The sequence below is a fragment of the Mustelus asterias genome, unplaced genomic scaffold (assembly GCF_964213995.1).
Source record: "Mustelus asterias unplaced genomic scaffold, sMusAst1.hap1.1 HAP1_SCAFFOLD_311, whole genome shotgun sequence".
NCBI classification, from domain to species: domain Eukaryota; kingdom Metazoa; phylum Chordata; class Chondrichthyes; order Carcharhiniformes; family Triakidae; genus Mustelus; species Mustelus asterias.
Genome location: NW_027590275.1, coordinates 368,342 through 391,081, shown reverse-complemented (window position 1 = coordinate 391,081; position 22,740 = coordinate 368,342). Strand labels below are relative to the sequence as shown.

Here is a 22,740-nt window from a genome sequence, read left to right as displayed (position 1 = left end):
TGAATGAATAAAACAATTATCTGCACCCAGACAGCGCTCTATCCAACACTGACTTGCCCAGGCACTGAGAGTGGGCATGCTCCCCAGGGGCAGCTGCGGGGCAATCGGTGGTGGAACTTTTCCCACTGCCACTTGTCTCCCATTCCACCAAGCTGCCTGTGTCCTTCTGAAGTTTCCCACTTTCCTCCTCACAGTTGCCAATGCCTCCAAGTTTGGTGGCGTGTGGAAATGTTGAACTTGTGTCCTGTACACCAAGGTGTGTGTCATTCATATATATCAGGAAGAGCAGGGCTCCTAACACCGAGCCCTGGGAACTCCACTGGAAACCTTCCTCCAGTCTGAAACACAACCATTAACCACTGCTCTCTGTTTCCTCTCACTCACACTGTTCCATATGGGGCGGTGAGGATGGCCTCGCTGCACCATCCGCTTCATGGTGCCGTGCTCTCGCCGCCGGGCGCCTCTGCTCCGGCCTCTGACTGGTATTACTGCGGCTGCGCGCGGCCACGCCGACCTTCCGGGAGCCGCTCCGCGCCTGCTCCGCGCAGCCACACGGTTACCGTGGGCGCGGCCTAATAGAGCCTGCGCTGTGCGGACCATTCTGAATGAGATAGACGAAATTCACCCCCACACTGTATCCTGGGTGACACAGGCCACCATTGCATTGAATAAAACAGCACATGGAATTATATTTCAAATCATCCGCATTCCACCTGAGATTTGGTATCGCTTTGGAGCAATACTTCCTCTTGTCTAAAAATTCAACCTCAAAATGTATTTCTATCTTATTTGTCCAATGACATTTTAAATTTACTGTTCATTCTGATTCGCTTGGATTACAGGCAACTTATTCAGGATCATAAGTCTCGCTGCCCAATGTAACGTCAAATATGTTCCCTGACGGTTTTCTTATTTTGTACCATTCACCAGGAATCTGTGCCGTTGGTTCACATAAATAATTTATTCCCAATTACTCTATTGAAACTGATCATGATTTTAATAACCTCTCTCAAAACTCCTCGGAATCTCAGCACTGACGCCACATAGTATGAATGCAGGAAGTATGAATTAAATTTCGAAGTTCTGGAATTACATAACACGTCAGTGCTGCGGAGACAAACAAAGTTAATGGCGAATATTTCAGATCAATGTATTTTCATCAGAACTGGTGGATGTTAGAAATGTAAAACATTACAGGCAAATGGAGAGGAGAGAGACTCATGTGTAAAGGAACAAAATGGAAGGTCTGTGACCGTTTGGACCAAACATGTTTTAAATAAGGAGAGTTAGTGACACAATCAAATGGGATAATCACCAGACACATCAACATGGAAGAATCTGTATAGAGCAGGGGTGCTCTGAACTTCCTTGGAAGGGGCTTGGGGCTCCGAAAGCTTGTGTGGCTTTTGCCACCAAATAAACCTGTTGCACTTTAACTTGGTGTTGTTAAACTTCTTCCTTGGAACACCAGCAAAGACCAAGGACAGATTGATCATGTGAGAGTAAGACGCACAATGAAAATGACAGGCTGGCAGAAACTCTGATCAGAAATTGAATCATCCTTATGGACTGGTTTGCAATGTTCCAACTGTGGGACATGGGAATGACACACTTGACAAGCCCTGCCAGCCACAGAGGGGTGAGAGGATTGATTGAGGAAAGGGAAGAAATATCAGAAGTTCTTGAATGGAAGGTCGCATTACCTCTCGTCACAGTTAAGTGTTTCGATACATACAATGCAGGAGAAATAGCTTTTTCAACATTTTTTTGTCCAATTTTTCAATGCTAATGATGGGTCGATTGAGTGACTGCAATGTGCTCTACGTTGGGTAGATTGAGTGACTGTTTTGTGGAACACCTCCCATCAGTCCATAAACATCAACAAAGAACAAAGAAAATGACAGCACTGGAACAGGCCCATCGGCCCTTCAAGCCATCACCGACCATGCTGCCCGTCTGAACTAAAAACCCCTCCCATTCCGGAGACCATAATCCTCTATTCCCATCTTCTGCATATATTTGTCAAGACGCCCCTTAAAAGTCACTATCTTATCTGCTTCCACTACCTCCCCCAGCAGCGAGTTCCAGGCACCCACCACACTCTGTGTAAAAACACTTGCATTGTACATCTCTCTTAAACGTTGCCCCTTGCACCTTAAATCTATGCCCCCTGGGAATTGACTCTTCTACCCTGGGAAAGTGCTTCTGAGGGTCCAATCCTGAACTGGAATCCTAAATCTAAACAAAGTAACCTCGGAAGGTATGAGGGGTGAATTTGCTAAAATAGGTTATGGATGAATAGATTAATCAAATGGCATGACGGTGGATAGGCAATGGCTAGTATTTAAGTCATAGTTGTATGCAATGAACGTAAACATAACAGGAAATTATTGGAAAAAAAATTCTGAGGGACAAGATTTACTCACATTTAAGGGCGGCACGGTGGCACACTGATTACCCTGCTGACTCGCAACTCCAGTGACCTGGGTTCAATTCCGGTCTTGTGTCCTTGTCTGTGCAGAGTTTGCATGTTCTTTCTGTGTTTGTGCAGGTTTCCTACAAATACACCAATTTCCTCCCACAGTCCAAAAGACGTGCTGGTCAGCTGCAATGACCATGCTAAAATCTACCTCAGGACCTGAACAGGCGCTGGAGCGTGGTGACTGGGGGATTTTCACGGTAACTTCATTGTGGTGTTAATGTAAGCCTACTTTTTACTAATAAATAATTGCTTCTTTCCTTGCACTATTCCTTTCTGGCACGAAAACATAACTGGTGAAGTGGTCCAACCATGGCGAGCAAAATAAATTAAATAGTCTTGGATTCAAAGAAGAACTTAAGAACTTGGAGCAGGAGTGGTCCATTTGTCCCCTCGAGCCTGCTCCGCCATTCAATAAGATCATGGCTGATCTTTTCAGGAAAACTTCACACAAATGATCAGTCGGTGCATTCTCCTTTGCCTGTGTGTGATCTTGTGTATGCTGACAGTCTCTCGCTGTTTTTGTGTGTATTTCTGTTATTGTTCCATTCTTGGTGTTTAGACAGTTGAATTGTGCCGCTAGGCGGAGCTGCTGGGCACATTTGCTGTCATTAAACAGCAATACGAAAGTGATTTTTTTTGCTTTGCTATAGCGCAACAATAATAAACAGAACCTTGTTGGTAGATAGCAGAGTGGCGCAGCGGAAGCGTGCTGGGCCCATAACCCAGAGGTCGATGGACCGAAACCATTCTCTGCTATTTACGTTTTCAGGATCAGTTTAAAAAAAATTGCTGCTCCCCGCAAATATCACTGCTATTTCTTTACAGGCTACAGTTATTTTCATCAGCTCTCGCTTGCAATCAACAATTTAGTTTGCAACATGCTCACTGTTGTAAATGCCACAAACACAGGTTTTCTCTTTTTATCTCAGGGCATTTATGACAGAGAAATGACCCAAAAATCATAGAATCCCTAAAGCGCTGAAGAAGGCCATGGGGCCCATCGAGACTGCACCAACTCTCCGACAGAGCATCCCACCTAGGCTCTTTACCCACAGCCCCACGCATCTACCCCGCTAATCTACTTAACCTGCACTTCTTACGACACCAGGCACAATCTAGCATGGCCAGTCCACCCAGCCTGCACATCTTTGGACTGTGGAAAGAAACTAGAATATCTGGTTTCCAGACATAGCTTGCCTGGGTAAATGCAGCTTCAACAACACTGGCCGTTTGACACCATCCAGTCCAAAATATCTGACTTAATTTGCTTCCATCCACAAACATTCAATCCCTCCAACACCGACAAAAAGGGACAGAAGAGCGCACTATCCAAAAGATGCACTGCAGGAATTCACAAAGGCTCATTTGACAGCACCTTCCAAACCCACCTTGACTATGGTCTGAAAGGAAAAGGGCAGCAGACATATCAGAACAACACCACCTGGAATTCTCCCTCCATACAACTCACTATCCGGACTTGGAAATATATTGTCATTCCTTCAGCGTCAGCAGATAAGAATCCAGGGAGTTTGCATTCCACCCACCCCACCCCCTCCCCCCAAACAGCACCGTGGGTGTACCTGCATGACATTGATGCCAGCAGTCGAAGCATGCAGTTCAGATGAGCAATAAATCCTGACCAAACCAGCAATGCCCGAGTCTGAAGAATGCACAAAATGAAATAAAAACAACTGATCAAAAAGGTTCCTCCTCATCTCCGTCTTAACTGGGAGATCATTTAAAAAACAAACTCTGCTTTTCTGGTCCCATTGTCAGTGTAATTCTGAGCACAATCGGGATTGTTTAGTCAACGTTGTCCCATTGCAGAATCATATTGTGCAGTAGTGACCTGCCTGGTGGTGTATACGGTACGATTTGTCCCTATGATTCACTGCATCCCCGTAGATATGGGCTGCCCAAGTCACACAATCAGTGTTAGAATTAATTCACATGTTTCAGTATCTGGTACCATTCTGTATCTGAATTTGTCTGGCGTTGTTTCTGAGGGTGTCTCACACTCATGAAGTGTGTGAGTGTGGGATCATTCTAGATCTGTCAATGCCTCTCTATGTCTGTGATAATTTTGTATAAATGTTGGAATCATCAATACCTTTAAGTCCCCTGGTGCTGTTTGTGAAACATATGCTTTATGTTCCCTGGTACTGTTTGTAGAACATCAGCTTAATGCTGTACCTATCAGCGGAACTAATTATGTTTGCAAGTCTATACTGCTGTTTAAACTGATGGTTTCAGTTGAGATTTTTCAGTCACGTCTCTCTCTCTCTCTGATCGTCCATTTGTATTCATGACTCAATGTGAGACTGGGATTCTTTCCAAATCTCTCAGTGATACAATTGTTGTGTGTAATGTTTTTCGTATCACTCATGACAGCTCCAGTGAGTGAGTGCAGTGAACAGCCTGTATATTTCAGCTCCTGACACTGAACACGTGATTGAGAACGATTCTCTTATCTATCAGTCTTTGCTATTTCGTGTTAGTTTGGGATGAATTAAATCACATTCAGTCCCTGGGACTATTTATAAGTTTGGATTAATTCCAAATAACTTTCCAGCACAGAAACAGGCCACTGATGCAGTAGGTTTTAAACAGACAATGTGAGTGAGTTTCGGTCCAGCATTAAATCTCTGTCAGTGTGAATACAATTGTGAAAGATAATGTATCCTTCAATCTGATACTGGATTGCTATGCAAGTTTCACTCAGGTTGTTCACCTTGATTTGATCTGTGACACTCAGTCGGATTCCAAATAAGAATTTTGACATGAATACAAAATGGAATCCAACCTGGAATTGGACAGTGTCTTCCATCTGGCCCAACGTGAGTGAGGATTTAGGATGAGTTCATAATTTATATTTCAGTTCATAGTCATCAAATTGATCTTGCAACTTTTAGTTTCATAATCTGGGTGAGTTTTCAATGGAATCTGAGTTGTATCCCAGGTTAGACGAGCTTTCAGAATATCCCAATCTGAGAATCTGTACTTCAGATTTGGATTTGTATCGAATATATTTGTGAGGACTCACTATGAGGATTAGTACAGTAACTTCCAAACCCCTGATGTGGGTGATATGACTGGTATTGAACTCGAATCTCAGAGTGCATTATTAAGGTTAATTGTCTAATTTTTAACCGAAACCATCTGTCAGTTTTATCTGATATTTAATTTGGAGCTAAGGCTGCACTATTGTGGGATTGACACAGTGATGATCTGATTGTGGATGACAATTTGGATTGGGTTTTATGGATTCCCCTATCAGTGGTACAGTGGAGTTTAATTTAGATAAATGCAAGGTGATGCATTTTCATAGATCGAATCAGGGCAGGACCGACTAAGTTAATGGTAGGGCGTTGGGGAGAGTATAGAACAAAGAGATCTCGGGGTACATGTTCACAGCTCATTGAAAGTGGAGTCACAGGTGGACAGAATGGTGAAGAAGGCATTTGGCATGCTTGGTTTCATTGGTCAGAACATTGAATACAGGAGTTGGGACGTCTTTTGAAGTTGTATAAGACATTGGTAAGGCCACATTTGGAATACTGTGTATAGTTCTGGTCACCCTAATATAGAAAGCACAGAAAAGATTGACTCGGATCCTACCAGAACTTGATGGTTTGAGTTATAAGGAGAGGCTGGATAGACTGGGATTTCTTTCTCTGGAGTATAGTCGGCTTCGGGGTGATCTTAGAGGTCCATAAAATAATGAGGGGCACAGGTCAGTTCGACAGTCAATATATTTTTCCAAAAGTAGGGGAGTCTAAAACTAGAGGACATAGGTTTAAGGTGAGAGGGCAGCGGTACAAAAGGGAAGTGAGGGGCAATTTTTTCACACAGAGGGTGGTGAGTGTCTGGAACGAGCTGCCAGAGGTAGTAATGGAGGAGTATAAAATTTTGTCTTTTAAAAAGCGTTTAGACAGTTACATGAGTAAGTGGCTATCGAGGGATATGAGCCAAGTGCGGGCAATTGGGACTAGTTTAGCCGTTAAAAAAGGGTGTCATGGACAAGTTGGGCCGAAGGGCCTATTTCCATGCTGTAAACCTCTATGACTCGATGGTACAGAGTTTGATTTGATTACTTCTTGTTTCATGAATTGGTATGCAGTGAAAATCTTGTTTCTTGCGCGCTATACAGACAAAGCATACCGTTCATGGAGTAGATAGGGGAGAACGAAAGGAGAGGGTGCAGAATGTAGTGTTAAAAATCCATTTGCCAAGAGTGGGGTTCAAACCCATTGGATCTATAAATCCAACGCCTTAACCACTCGACCATCCTGGTACGAGAGCTGGGCATGATATGGACACAACACCTGTCTCTGCTGCTGTTTGAGCAGTGACTTGAAAAGGCGTCTCTGGAATTATTTCTGCTGTCCTGAGACTGAGCTCCGTCAGTGACAATGTGCGGACTGTGTGTGAGAAGGTCTCTTCTCTGTAACTAGTGCGGAGGAAATATCACATTTATTATGGTTCATTCAAATATTTGTCTGTGGAAACAAAGTACATTTAATATCTCAAATACAGATTCCGTCAGTTTAATCTCTATTAATAATCATTGTGAGCGGTTTGTGAGGCTGCAGCCAGACTCGAGCTCTGATTGGTCACTCACATTTCAATCACATTCTTAACCAATCAGAGAGCCAGGGAGAAGAAATGGGAGGCTTTGATTGGTTCACATTTTGAAACTGGAAAAGCCCGCCAATTTCAGTGCAGGAAAAATACAAAATAACGGAACTATTTCAATCTCACACTTTATAATCTGTTTATTGTATTTTCCCTCAGAATCCTGGCGCTATTTTAGGAACAGTTTGAATTTCTCAATCTCTTATCTATAACCCGCGGTAATCAGACCCCGTTCAGCAATTTAAAACGGAGCAAATCTCAGCTCAGTGGAAAAGCAGAAACATAGAGATCACCAACCAACCCCTTCACACAGGCTTCACAGGGACAGAGGGAAACGGCTGATTTCTGATCCTCTCCCCTGAAATCGGCCGGGAATGTTACAATGGGAAGTGCGGAGAGAATCCCCGGCCCGATCCCGCCGGTGGAACAGGCAGCTTTGTGTCCGGAGAATAGGGAGCGCCGGGGGGAGGCAGATCTTAAAGCGCTGCAATGAACTCAGGTCCTGTGTGTGCACAAATCTGGCTGAGTCCGTCCTCTGGGAAAGCTGCGGAATAAACAGATCAGCCCGAAAATAACCTTTTCATTTCCGTCTGTACTCTGTTGCGGGAGCGACTCCCAGATCACCCGAAATAACGAATAAATAATCGTATTATGAATTTAATTCTGCTGCTGCGAAACTGTGAATATAGTTATCATTAAATCTAAAGAACTACCTTCCGATGTGGTGTTTCTCCTCATTGTCCATCATAAATCCCAGACTAGAATTTACCATCCGCTCTCAGTTCAGCTTGATTGTCCCTTCAATGTGAAAGTGTGTGTAAGGGGCGGGTATGAAGTCCCATTCACAGCATTCAGCACCGGGACAAATCTCTATCCTCCAGAAAGACATTTCTCATTCACTCAATAAGGGAAAAGATGGCGCAGCTTTTTCACAGAGATTGTGGGTGGCTCTTAAAAGAGCCGTTGTGTTTGGAGTGTTTTTCAGTCCATGGGGGAGTTTTACTTGGAGCTGGTGTACTTGGTCACCGCCTTTGTCCCTTCCGACACGGCGTGCTTGGCCAGTTCTCCGGGCAGCAGCAGGCGCACGGCGGTCTGGATCTCCCGGGAGCTGATGGTGCTGCGCTTGTTGTAATGGGCCAGGCGGGAAGCCTCACGCGCGATGCGCTCGAAAATATCGTTCACGAACGAGTTCATGATGCTCATGGCTTTGGAGGAGATGCCGGTGTCGGGGTGAACCTGCTTCATCACTTTGTAGATGTAGATGGAGTAACTCTCCTTCCTCGACTTTCGCCGCTTCTTACCGCCCTTTGTTCCCGGTTTCTTAATCACTTTTTTCGCTCCCTTCTTGGGAGCTGGTTTCGATGTTTGTTTCTTCTCATCAGCCATCTTCAATTCCACGCAGAAATAAAGCAAACCCCTTCCGAGCGCTGATTAAATAGACAGTCCCACAGAACTATGCTAATGAGGAATTGGAAAAGCAATGATTGTGATTGGACATTTTGAAAGTTATTACAGTCACTTATCAGGGATTCATTTGAGTGGATATGAAAACAGACCAATCAGATTGAGGAGTTTCCGCCAATCACAAGCCCCCTTACCACAATCAGGAAATACATTTCACAAAGAATCTCCAGCGCCAGTTTCTCAGTGTGTAAAGATCCACCGGGAAATGTCGCCTGGCTGTCGGTGTGAGGGACCCTTCTCCACAGAGGGACTGTGCGGGAGTGTGGGATTCCTTCCGGAACTGTGAATCTCTGGTAATGTGTGTGAGTGTGGGATTTACTCACTCTCTCTGATCCAGTGTGTGAGTGTGGGATTTACTCACTCTCTGACACAGTGTGAGAGTGTGGGAGTTACTCTCTGATACACTGTGTGTCTGTGTGGGATTAATTCACTGTTTGTAAGTATGGAGTACATTATGTGAGTTTGGAAATCATGTATCTGACTTGCTCTGACCATGTTTGAGTGTTGGATTTATTCTATATTTGAGTATTGGACTCATTTGTTTCTGGGGATTCATTGTGTATCTGTTCGATAGTGAGGCATGTGAGTGAGTGTATTGATTCTCTCCCTGGGGATAAAAGGCAGTGCTGAATTAACTGTGCATGTGTCACATTCACCATGCTGGACTTATTCTGTACTTGTCACTTTCTGGAACTGTATGTAAAAGAGATTCACCCTGTCACTGTCATTCTCTAACACTGTACGTCAGTGTGAAATTGATTCAGTCTGGGTTTCTTTGTCTGAGTGTGAACTTCTCATCCACTGTCAGTGCCTGGTACTGTGTGGGAATGTGAGTTTAACTCTGTACCTGTTAACATCTGCTGCTGTAAGGGTGCACGGATCTCAATCTGTATCCGTCAGTCTCTGGTGCTGAATGGGTGTGTGGAGTTCATTCTGTATCTGTCAGTCTTTGGTCCCAAAAGAAAATATGCGGAAAATCTCAGCAGGTCTGGCAGCATCTGTAAATAGAGAAAAGAACTGATGTTTCGAGTCCAGATGACCGTTTGTCAAACCTTTGACCCGGAGAGAAGGGGCGGGGGGGGGGGGGGGCGGGCGGCGCGGGGGGCAAGAACAAAGAACAATACAGCACAGGAACAGGCCCTTCGGCCCTCCAAGCCCACGCCGCTCCCTCGTCCTAACTAGACCATTCTTTTGTATCCCTCCATTCCCACTCCGTTCATGTGGCTATCTAGATAAGTCTTAAACGTTCCCAGTGTGTCTGCCTCCACCACCTTGCCTGGCAGCGCATTCCAGGCCCCCACCACCCTCTGTGTAAAATACGTCCTTCTGATATCCGTGTTAAACCTCCCCACCACCCCCGCCTCACCTTGAACCTATGACCCCTCGTGAACGTCATCACCGACCTGGGAAAAAGCTTCCCACCATTCACCCTATCTATGCCTTTCATAATTTTATACACCTCTATTAGGTCACCCTTCATCCTCTGTCTTTCCAGAGAGAACAACCCCAGTTTACCCAATCTCTCCTCATAACTAAGCCCTTCCATACCAGGCAACATCCTGGTAAACCTCCTCTGCACTCTCTCTAAAGCCTCCATGTCCTTCTGGTAGTGTGGCGACCAGAACCAACGTTCTATACAACTGCAACATCAGACCCCAACTTTTATACTCTATGCCCCGTCCTATAAAGGCAAGCATGCCATATGCCTTATTCACTACCTTCTCCACCTGTGACGTCACCTTCAAGGATCTGTGGACTTGCACACCCAGGTCCCTCTGCATATCTACACCCTTTATGGTTCTGCCATTTATCGTATAGCTCCCCCCTACGTTCGTTCTACCAAAATGCAACACTTCGCATTCATCTGGATTGAACTCCATCTGCCATTTCTTTGCCCAAATTTCCAGCCTATCTATATCCTTCTGTAGCCTCTGACAATGTTCCTCACTATCTGCAAGTCCAGCCATTGGAAGTGGGGGAATGGAGAGAAGTGGGGGGTGGAGAGAATTGGGGGAGGTGGAGAGAAGGGGGAGGCAATGTCAAAGCCATGTTCTTAACGGGGGAGGCAATTCATAGACAGGTTCTGAACAAGGCCAGGGGGACACAATGGCAAGAACTCATTATTCAACATTGTTGCTGTTTTCACTCCCAAACCACCGGAAGGTGCCTCATTTAGTTCCCATCTCCCAATGTTTGTTATTATTATTGTACAATGAACAGCGGAAATGTAACTGCACAATAACCACGAGAGCAGCCGTACAAACAAGTTCTACTGTCGGCAGCAGGTTTGGAGTGGGAAGGAGAGGGTTTACAAAGTGGCTGCTTGTTTATTTTTCGATATTTGTTTAAAGTGGGAGCAGGAAATAGATATCTGACCTGTGCAAAAGTTACTGCTGCTTCGCACAGCTCAACTCAATCAGCAGTGCATGGATTGGGCTGTTTCTGAATGTCACAAAACTGTTTGAAACTCGCCCCAAACACCCAGTGAGCAAAAGCAGTTTGGTGTATTAGTGAAGTGATCTCAAATATTGTTTGTGCTCATGGTTTTCCTTTTACCCAGGTTCCTAAATAATTGTTATTTGTGAAGTTCTCTCGAAACTTTTGTACCTTTTATTTCATCTGTTCCTCAGTTAAGTTAGTTATTTTTCTTTTTACAGGCAGATATTTGTTGGTCTCAGATGATTCCTTGGCACAAGCACAATTTCATCAAGCCAGTTCCAACACAAAGCAGTTCCAGTATCATTCACAGAGCACAGTGATACTGCCAACTCATTGGGTTCACTGTCACAAAGAGAAGTATTCAGCCCCATACTGTTTGCAAGGTAAGAGACAACTTTTCAATCCAAGAGTTGAACAGGAAAAGAGGCTTTTTTTATTTCCTTCCCCACAAATGTGGGACATAGGATCAGGAGTTGACCATTCAGCCCATTGAGCCTGCACCACCATTCAATCTGATTATGGCTGACCATCTCCTTCAATGCCCTTTCCCCTCTCTATCCCCAATTTCCCTTTTTGACATTGAGATTTAGAAATCTGTCAATGTCCATGAATGTTTACTCTGTGTGTGAACTTCCACAGCCCTCTGAGCTACAGAATTCCAAAGGAGCACAACGCTGAGTAAAGAAAAATGCAGATCTCGGTCCAAAGAGGATTTGCCCTTATTTTAAAATTGTGCCTAGACTCCCAACCAGGGGAAACATCTCACCTGCATCTACCATGTATACCCTTTTAAATACTTTGTTGTTTTCAGTGAACTACAGGCCCTGTTTCCCCAGGATTTCTTCATCAGACAGTCCCACCATTCCTGGAACAAATCTGCTGAACAGTCATTACACTCCCTCTGAGGCAATAATATTATTCGTAAGGTGAGGGGACCGAAACTGCACACAGTATTCTAGATGCAATCTAATAACACTGCTATACAATTAAACCAAGGCTTCACTACTCCTCCTGTACTCAGATCCTCTTGCAATAAAGACCAACGCACCATTAACCTTCCAAATTACCTGCTTCATTTCCTTGTTACCTCCAGTGACTTATTAATGAGGATACACATGTCCCTTTGTACATCGACACTTTCTAACCTCTTAGCATTGAAGAAATACTCTGAACATCTGTTCCTTCTGCGAAAATGAAAAATCTCACACATTCCACATGATATTCCATCTGCAATGTTCTGAACCTCTCATTACTTCTGTCCAAATCCTCCTGAAGCTGCTTTGTATCTTTCTCCCAACACACATTCGCGTTGAGCTTTGTATCAAGTGCAAACTCCTCAATATTATATTTGGCTGACAGGTAGATACATCAATCACAGGATTTTAACAAAACACACCACTCACAGATATAAAACATTGTGTCATGTTGGTCACAAATTGAATAAGAATTCATAGCCAGAATAGACAAAAAAATGATGTTGTGATACTAAAAAAAATTGCAATTAATGACCTCAGAATATAGGTTTTGATACATTTTGTAAACCAATCCAAAAATCTCAATGAGTCAAACTGAAAGATGCAATGACAATTCTGTTACTACAAACTGCAGTAATTAATTACCAGGTGATGTATCCAAATGTTACCATTCACAGAGCTATAAATTGAATACCATTTGCACAACTTAAAAACAGCTACTGAATATAACCCATGACTGTAAAATGTACCCAAATCCATGTGATAAATTGAATCAAATGACAAACAAATATCAATGCATTATGTTTTAAATAAATAGTTTCTAACACAGTGCCTGAAATGCATGTAAAGTTAAAGTGCAAAAGTATCCCACATTTCAATACATCACAAGGAACAACTGTAGAAGGATTGATTCCTACACTTGCAAAGATAACGAGAGAATCACAGATGTAAATTTAATCCTACATTCACAAAATCCCAAGAGACAGATGGAAGAACAAGGAATTCCATAACATACTCATGAATGACAACGACAGAATGATTCTTACACCCAAACGTTCATCAGAGGAAAAGTGAAACAAAATGAACTCCACACTCACACGGTATCAGCAAAGTAACATTTACAGAATGAATCCTGTAGTCGTACACAGCACCACAGGAACAGAGATACAGAAGGAAAATAACTTCGAGCTGCTGTACCAGGGATGGATACAAACAGTATGAATCACACACTCATGTTCTTACTCAAAATCTGAAGACTGCAAAACTGAAATCAAACTCATGTTGACTTCATGGCAAACTGAGGAACAGAATTAACCCCATATTAACATACAACAGCGGAGACTGACATAGTGCCAGAGTCACAAAATCATGTTCATCTCATCTCACACATGCAGACGGACAACAGTGTCCAATACTTATAGGCACAAAATTAATCTCATTCTTTATAAGAGATGGAGAGATGCAGATTGAGTCCCACACTCAGCCTCACTGAGTTGTTGCAGTGTATCTCACGGATGGTACACATTGTGCACCAGTGGCTGAGGAATTAAATGCTGAAGCTGGTGTGCAAGTGAAACCCAAAATATTATTTTGTTTTTGAGATTCTTTCATGTTGTTGGAGATGCACTTACCCAGTGAGTGGAGAGTATTCCATCTCTGACCTGACATGCGACTTTTCAATTGTGGAAAGTCTTTGGGGAAATAAAGGGTCAGTCACTAGCTGTGGACATGCTCTGCTCTTGTAAGGAATAATCATTAAGACAACATATATTGGAAGGAATAATTATTAGGACAAGTAGGAGATAATAATTAACATAGAAGAGATAATCACTACTTAAGAAGTTCTCATATATATCACATATCTTATTAAGCATACACATGGATACTCGCATAAATGAACATAGAAGCTGAAAGTAATTTCTTAAATAAACGTGAGAAAGTCAGACAACGGGAAAAAAGACTTGGCATAGCAGGATGCCCTACAATGGTTGAACAAGCAACAACCTTGGCTGATTAGACAATAAACTTCAGATAAGAAGGCAGGATGTAACCACAGTGATATCATAGCACATTCATTCGTGAAAAAACAGAAAGAAGGCAGATAACGTAGGTCTAGTAAATCATGGTGGCTAACAAAAAGTGGCCTTGGGGTCTGCAACAAAAAAACCTTGACTGTAAGATAAGAATGATGAAATATGAAGCTAAATGTGGATAAAAAGGACTGTGAGAGCACTGGTTTTTTGGATTTCATCTGGGAATCCCGGCTTTATTGAAATGTACTAGCTAATAAAGCCTTGCTGCCTGGAAGATCAAGACTCAGACTCTCTATTCTGATTGATGAATTCTTCTTGCCGTCCACGGGGAACCACGGCAAATTTGGCGGTTGCGAGCAGGGCAGAGTTGAGGTCGTCCGGTGACTCAACCCCGGAGGGATCGAGGGAGACGGTGGTCCGACCGGAACCGAGAAGTCCCCAGCCGGCCTTCTGTCAACAAGGTAAGCAGACTTGCATGCATGTAAATCCTTGTTGTCAGAAAGGGGTTTTCGAGGCCTGGCGCACCCGGTTCTCCACTGGTCCTGGATCTCACCTGCCCAAAAGATAACCTGCATTGGTAAAGTTAAAATTGTGTAAAATATTGAGAGACTGAGTCTGATCGGAAGGGCAAATTTTGCATGTAAAAAGCACGCTTTAGTTTTATGTACTGTATTGTCCACGAATGGGTAAAAAGTGAGACGCTACAAAAACCGAACGCTAATTGATGCAATTAGGTTAGTCGAGCGGTTAGGAGCGGGCTTCCAGGTTACGACTTGCCCAAGGAGAGTAAGTGTAGGCAAGCCTGCCAGTCCAAACCTACCCAGGACCTCGGAGAGAGTGACGTCAGCCGAGAGGAAGGAGAGATCTAGGAGAGATTGCTCTCCTACCTGACATAGTAATTAAGGACCTACGTTGATCGCCGGAAGAAGAGAGGGGATAGGTAGTGAAATAAAGTAAAGGGGCTACAAGGAGAAGCCTGAAAAGGTTGATCTGGAATAGCGGTGTAAGCAGCTGTTGGTAAATGTGGAGTGCAAAGCAGGATCACGACAGTGATGAATCACGTAGGAATATTGCAGTAATAGATTTCTTAAGTAGTGGTGTTAACACACATTTTTTTAGAGAAGATCTAGTAAAAATAGTTGGAGGAGGTTTTAGGGAGTGGTATGAGGGTGAGAGAAATGCCCTGCTAAGAAGAATAACTGAAGTAGTTAATTTGGAGGAAGTGAATAAGGAGTGGCCATACGTAAATTGGGACGAAATAATATACAAAAATTGGACGAGTGAAGCAGTAGAAGAAACATTGACAGAATTAATAGAAGAAATCAGACCAAGTAAGGCTCTGTTGGAAATCAGTGAGCAAGTGGAGGCATATTATCCACTAGCAGAAGAAAAAGGATTATCACCAGGAGAGGGAAGAACAGGGAAGCAAATACTGAGACCTCGGTTGGAAATACAGGTGTCAGTCAGGGAAGTGCAGTGGGAAGATAGTCCAAGGACAGAAAAAGGGAAAACAGTATATCGCATAAAAATAACAATAGTGCCAAATACCAACATATCAGAAAATATTAAGCCGCAAGGCAGTGCAAAGAAACAGAACATGCCATATCAAACTAAGACACCGGTGGAAATTCTGGGAGAAAAGTACCCAGCCCTGAAAGGAGACATAGCCCATATCTCCCAAAAATGGACCAAAAGAACAAGTAAATTAAACACACAGTGGCCAGAGGGAGGCACCTGGTGTACAGAAAGATGTGAGGATCAGAAAGGACTGGTAAAGAACTATAAATTAAGGGGTAAATCACAAAAGAGAAATCAGAAAAGAAAAAAAGAATTGGAGATACTAACATTATTTGAAAAGGAAGGAAAAGAGAAAAAGCGCATATGGAAAATGCAAATGCCAGTTCAGATTCAGGAAAAGGAAAAATTGAAAGACCCACATATAGCCCCGCCCCCTTATAAGGAAAACCAAGATTTTGCTGGGCTGTATCCAGTAATAAAGGGGACAGTGAATTTTGAGGGGGAATATGAAGAAAGGGACATGACCCGCGAACAATGGGCAAAGCAGGAGGTGGAAAGAAAGGTAAAAAGGGAAGAAGAAGGTGCTAAAGTGGAAGGAGAACTGGATAACATACGCCATATGAGGCAAGAGTTAGAGGAAGAGTTGGTTCGGGTAAGGGTGTTAAAATGGGCAAATAGAAAAATGGAGGAAGAACAGAGTAAGAAAGGTGAGGAGGCAGTGGACAGTCAGGCAAGGTGTGAAGAGGAGGAGGGTAAGGAAGAATGGGATGAAAAATGTAAATATAGCAAGGGAAGTGCAGGAGGAAAAGGACAGGGACAGGGAAAAGCACCCTATCAGAACCAGAGGGGACAAAACCAAGGATATAATCAAGGCCCCAGGCAGGGAGGACCACCTGGCCCTCCAGGGGTATGCTGGGGATGTGGGGAAACAGGACACATAAAAAGGAATTGTCCCCAAAACAGCTATAGACAAGGAGGTCAACAACAAATGAGTCAGCAAATGATGCAAGTGCCAACCAGTGACTGCCCAATGAGTCAGGGGCCAGTAAATCACCAGAGTTTCCTATAGGGAGGCCCAGAGAACCCCGAAATGGTAGGCCAGTATGTACAAATAACGGACACAGCAAATCAAGAACCTGTAATCAATGTTAGAATAGGGGGGGTTGAGATCCCCATGATGATAGATACAGGAGCTACTTGTACGTGCATACAAGAAAAATATGCAGGACACCTACCATTGTCAGGTCAGTTTGTAAAAACTATGGGGTTCTCGTGGAAAGCAGTATTGACTCAAATGACGATGCCGGTGCCTATCACCGTTGGAAACAAAACCACTCATGTGCCTGTGTTAGTATGCAATAAAACACCACTGAATTTGTTAAGATGCAATCTTAGGGTTAGGGTTAAAATTAGAGTGTACAACTCAAGGAATTAATCTGACGGGCATGTACGTAATTAGGGTAAGGGGAGAAGAGTGGGCCAATGTATATTGGCTAGGGGACATAGAAGAACAAATTAAAAAGCAGGTATGGGAAATTTGGGGGACATTTGTAGAGGCACAGATTCCAGACGCCGAATGGCCAAAAACTGAACTACATAGCACAATGATTTTTGATAAAATACAACAGTCAGAGATACAGGAGAAGTGGAATAAAGAGGCAGGACAAGAACAGGAAATAAATTCAGACAGCATTTTAATCGGACCAGAGGGAACAGCCTTCACAATTAGAAAGAATGAATGGGTCAGAAAATGGTTCTCAGTGCCTGAGACAGAACCACATGTTACGCTAAAGGTGAATCCTGATTACAGACCAAAGGATTTGGGACTTATGACGTTTAGGGCACAGGAACTGGAATTTATTAAAGCAAACAATGAGAATATTTGGATGTCGACTGACGGACAAATGATGAAAATATCTGTTAATGCAAGGATGACTGGAAGACCAAAAGAGGTAAAAATAGAGTTAAAAGATAAAGAAGTAGAGCAAGAATGGAGAGCAAAGTTAGAAAAAGATTTAGATTCTCTCCCTGAGGAATTGTGGTCAATGAACGACACAGATGTAGGCAAAGTTAAAACAGCTACCCCAGTCGAAGTAAAATTGAAGCCAGGATGTCAAGGACCTTATAAACCACAATATCCAATCAAGGCAGAAGCAGTAAAAGGCATAAGAGAAACAATCAGAGGATTAGTAGACGCAGGGGTGTTAAAAGAAACCCGAAGTAAATGTAACACACCCTTATTACCAGTTAAAAAGGCAGATGGGGAAAAGTGGAGGTTAGTACACGACCTGAGAGCAGTTAATGAAGTAGTTGAAAATATGCCAGTAGAAGTCCCTAACCCCTACACCTTATTGACTAACATACCGTCTGAAAGCAGATGGCTTACAGTAATAGACTTATGCTCAGCATTTTTCAGTGTGCCCTTGGCACAAGCGAGTCAGTACTTATTTGCTTTCAAGTACAAGGGAAAGTACAATAGAATGCCACAAGGATTCAAACACTCCCCACATGTATTCAACCAAGTGTTGAGAGCAGATTTGGCAGGGATACAACTAGAAGGAACACTGATACAATATGTGGATGACTTGTTGTTGTGTACAGAAACAAAGGAACAGTGTCGGGAAGAAAGTTTAAAACTGCTGGGAAAGCTGGCGAAAGGAGGACATAAAGTGTCAAGAAATAAATTACAGTTCTGTCAAAGAAAAGTAGAATACCTTGGAAGGGAAATAACTGTTGGACAAAAAAGAATAGCTCACCAGCAGATAGAAGCAGTATTGAAAATCCCAAAACCACAGACAGTGAGACAGATGATGACATTCTTAGGAATGACAGGATTTAGTTCAGAATGGATAGAAAACTATGCAGAAAAAACACAAGCGTTAAGGAAAATAATGAAAGAGGCCGGATGTGAGGAGTTAAAAGCGATCTTGATATGGGACAGGGAGGCCTCAGAAGCATTTGATAACGTGAAACAAGAGATGGTGCAAGCACCAGCACTGATGCTGCCTTCGTATGATAAACCCTTTGACCTTTTTGTTAGCAACAGGGAAACAGGATTCGCAACTGCTGTGTTAATGCAGGACAGCTGTAAAGGAAGAAAGAAACAAGCAATAGCTTATTATAGCACCAAGTTAGATGATGTGGCCCTGGGGTACCCTCCATGTTATCAGGATTTGGCAGCTGCTTGGTGGGCTTACGAAAAAGCAGCTACCATCACAATGGGATATTTAATAAACATACATGTACACCACAAAGTAGCTGAATTGATTGAGCAAGGAAAATTTGTGCTGACACCTGCTAGGATCCATCATTATCGAATGCTAACCACATTCCCAGATATCACGATAATAAAGTGCAACAGAGTAAATCCAGCTGATTACATGCCATTACCTCATGAAGGAAAAGAACATGAATGCTTAAGAGAAGCAAAAACATTTATGAAACTGAGAGAAGACTTAAGAGCAGAGGGACTAGTGACAGAAGAGAAGAGGACACTGTATGTAGATGGCTCATGCTACAGGGATCACTTGGGAAACCACGCAGGCTATGCCATAGTTGAACAAAGACCAGGAGGACTTGAAGTTATAGAAGCAGAAAAATGTGAACAGCCCTGTTCGGCCCAACTAGCAGAACTTAAGGCACTAACCAGAGCATGTGAATTAGCAAAAGGGGAGGCAGTAGAAGTGTATACAGATTCGGCTTATGCACATGGAGTGTGTCATCTGTTTGGATCAATCTGGAAACAGAGAGGCTTTATGAAAAGTAGTGGGGGACCAATACAGCATGAAAGTCAAATAAAAGCCTTAATACAAGCTATGATGGGCCCAAAAGAATTGGCCATAATATTTGGAATTGGCTTGATAATGTATTCGGACAATGGGGAGCATGGTTTGCAAAGGCGGGGTTATAATGGTAGTAGTAATAATCATAATTGGACTAATCTTTTGTTGTTTACTGCCTGCTTTGAGATCTTTTATTACCAGACTAATGATGCGACAAATGGTAGTGCGAATGGAGAATGAACAAATCCCCGAACAAGAAGTCCAGGAATGGGGTCAAGTTGAATTACCCCCACCGAATAGACTCATGATAACTTTGATTGAGACTGACGCTCCTTGTTTTGCAATGTAGCACTAAAGACTGCAAAAGAGGGGAAGATCTGTTTCAATGCGTTAAAAGAAGATGGAAATTTGATTTGTATACCAGTGATCAGTATGTTCCTTCCTCAGGAACAAGGACTGTTGACACAAACTCTACCGCTCAAGTTCATGGTTCATCGAATTCGACCCAGGAAACTGAGCTATCAACTGAACTGACAAAACAAGAGAAATCACTGAAATTGAAGCTGAAAGACTGTATAAACTAAATAGTAGTAGCGGCGACTAAGCGCGGGAAAAGAATTGTGTAAACTGTGATAAATTGTACTCTCCCTCCTTGTGATAGCATGGGAAAAGTAGGGGTAGGATGGATGGGGATAATACTAGTACTTAGTATGGGGGGTGGCAAGAGTAAAAATGAACAGGAAGAAGACAGATCGCATATAAATACTTACCTATATATGTCATATATGTATGCAGAAAGATTGAACATAAGCAAATGTTGGGTCTGCACTCATGTCCCAAGCCATTCCCAAGAAGGCCTACCACTCCAGTCTCTCCCCTTTCAGATTTCAGAAACTATAGAATGGATATTGAGACAAAATAAGACAGGGGAAGGAGGAAACATGACAATGTGGGAGTCAGCTGGGTATAGAATGACCAGGTTTGCTACATGGTACCAACCAACTTACAACCATTCCCAGTTCCCACCTGTACCGACGGTCCTAAAATCAAATGGACCAGGATCCTTCTGTTTAAAGAAAAATGTGGATGGAGCAAGAGTTGGAGAAAGTAAATGTCAGCAAACTGTAGAATGGCAACCACCTGTGAAAGATTTAAGTACAGCTGGTATGTTCAAAATAGACTGGACTGAAATATGCAACATCACATCAAGCAACGTGTGGGAAGGAAAAGCTGTACAACCTTAGATGACGTTGGCTGATAACTTTACGGCCTACAATGGAACTTACTTTATATGCGGTACAAAGGCATATCCCTGGCTTCCTGCGAACTGGACAGGCTCCTGTTATCTGGGATATGTAGTGCCCTATATGCACCACATGCCTTCCCTACGAAGCTACCCTTCGCGAGCAAAACGAACAATCAGTAAGATTGACTGGTTCTTTATGATGGCCTTTCCATTACATGGGACAGGAAGAACGGCAAACGAGTTAATTCTGATGGCCACAGCCCTGGAACAACTGGCTAATATCACTGCAGCTGAAGCTCGATAAACAGGGCAAGCCTTGACAGAAGTATCAGCAGAACTGATGGCAGTCCGCACAGTAGCCCTGCAAAATAGACTGGCTTTGGACTATCTATTGGCCTCGCAGGGAGGAACATGTGCCATAATTTAACAAGAATGCTGTACTTACATACCAGATAAATCTGAGAATATAACTAACCTTGCAAAGCATATCAAGGCACAAGCAGACCAACTCCAAAAGATAGGTCACGAATTCCATGATTATAACCCACCTGGATGGTTAGGATGGGTGGGAAATGGGATGTTTGATTGGATTTTTAAATCATTTATGTTACTGCTGCTTATAATAGTAGAGATAGCGTAAGCAGGATGCTTATGTCGATGTGTAATTAACAGGGCAATGGACAGCATGTACCATTATCAATAGTTTGAAAATAAGAGGAGATAATATGACCCTAGATACCATACGCATAGAGGGAAATACTTAAATGATCAAGCAAAATCAAGGAGGGAGAGATGTGTTAGTACAAAGTGTATGAAATGTATTAATGCAAAAATGTATTTTAATGAACTATCAGGTAAAGGAAATCTGGAGGAGCAGTTCGCAATTAGGCTATTAATAAACAAAAAGGGATATTGATCCTACACTTAAGCTCCTCCACATTTCGTGAAACCAAACATAACTAAGACATATATTGGGAAAATATATCAAGAAATAGTTTAGTGAGACAATGATGTCTCAAAGAGGGGATATGTAAGGAATAATCATTAAGACAACATATATTGGAAGGAATAATTATTAGGACAAGTAGGAGATAATAATTAACATAGAAGAGATAATCACTACTTAAGAAGTTCTCATATATATCACATATCTTATTAAGCATACACATGGATACTCGCATAAATGAACATAGAAGCTGAAAGTAATTTCTTAAATAAACGTGAGAAAGTCAGACAACGGGAAAAAAGACTTGGCATAGCAGGATGCCCTACAATGGTTGAACAAGCAACAACCTTGGCTGATTAGACAATAAACTTCAGATAAGAAGGCAGGATGTAACCACAGTGATATCATAGCACATTCATTCGTGAAAAAACAGAAAGAAGGCAGATAACGTAGGTCTAGTAAATCATGGTGGCTAACGAAAAGTGGCCTTGGGGTCTGCAACAAAAAAACCTTGACTGTAAGATAAGAATGATGAAATATGAAGCTAAATGTGGATAAAAAGGACTGTGAGAGCACTGGTTTTTTGGATTTCATCTGGGAATCCCGGCTTTATTGAAATGTACTAGCTAATAAAGCCTTGCTGCCTGGAAGATCAAGACTCAGACTCTCTATTCTGATTGATGAATTCTTCTTGCCGTCCACGGGGAACCACGGCAAATTTGGCGCTGCGAGCTCTATATTTAAAGCCACAGTCACATTGTGACAGGATACGAAAAGAACCTTGGAGTCATTTCTCATTAATTACAGTCACAAAATGATGACCATGCTGAAACATAATTAAAGATGTAAATTGTGAGGAAGAGTAGGCCATTCAGCTCTTTGAGCCCATATTGTCACACAATGAGGTCATGGCTGATTTTCCACTTCAACACCATTTCCCTGCTGTATCGCCATATCCCTTGATGTTACTAATACGTAGAAATTTATCCATCTCACTCATGAACTTAATCAACAAGTAAGACTCCACAGCCCATTGGACTGATAATTCCAAAGAATCACCCACTCAGGGAAATAATTCCACCACATTAGGGGCGGCACGGTAGCACAGTGGTTAGCACTGCTGCTTCACAGCTCCAGGGTCCCGGGTTCGATTCCCGGCTCGGGTCACTGTCTGTGTGGAGTTTGCACATTCTCCTCGTGTCTGCGTGGGTTTCCTCCGGG

General features: G+C 42.8%; 2 protein-coding genes across 9 annotated transcripts in view; one reads left to right on the top strand and one right to left on the bottom strand.

Moving 5' to 3' along the window:
- Window positions 1–22,222, top strand: part of LOC144486288 (uncharacterized) — a 35,092-nt gene extending 12,870 nt beyond the window's left edge. For 2 of the 8 annotated variants that reach the window (XM_078204350.1, XM_078204349.1), the window contains exons 3-4: window positions 11,239–11,403; window positions 19,677–22,222. In XM_078204350.1, coding sequence (XP_078060476.1) covers window positions 11,239–11,403; window positions 19,677–19,861 — 350 coding nt within the window. In that variant the 3' untranslated portion in view covers window positions 19,862–22,222. Of the gene's footprint in view, window positions 1–8,747; window positions 8,884–11,238 lie in introns of those variants that run through there. The other 6 variants (XM_078204346.1, XM_078204344.1, XR_013496242.1 and 3 more) reach the window with 5 other exon arrangements.
- On the bottom strand, window positions 7,288–8,503 carry LOC144486281 (histone H2B 5-like). Its single transcript, XM_078204336.1, has one exon. It carries the CDS (start codon window positions 8,501–8,503, stop codon window positions 8,117–8,119), a length of 387 nt encoding a protein of 128 aa, XP_078060462.1. The 3' UTR covers window positions 7,288–8,116.
- Window positions 22,223–22,740: the final 518 nt, after the last annotated feature.

What these genes read in the sequence shown, in the direction of transcription:
- LOC144486281 (XM_078204336.1), bottom strand. Translation starts at nt 8,503, where the DNA reads ATGGCTGATGAGAAGAAACAAACATCGAAACCAGCTCCCAAGAAGGGA.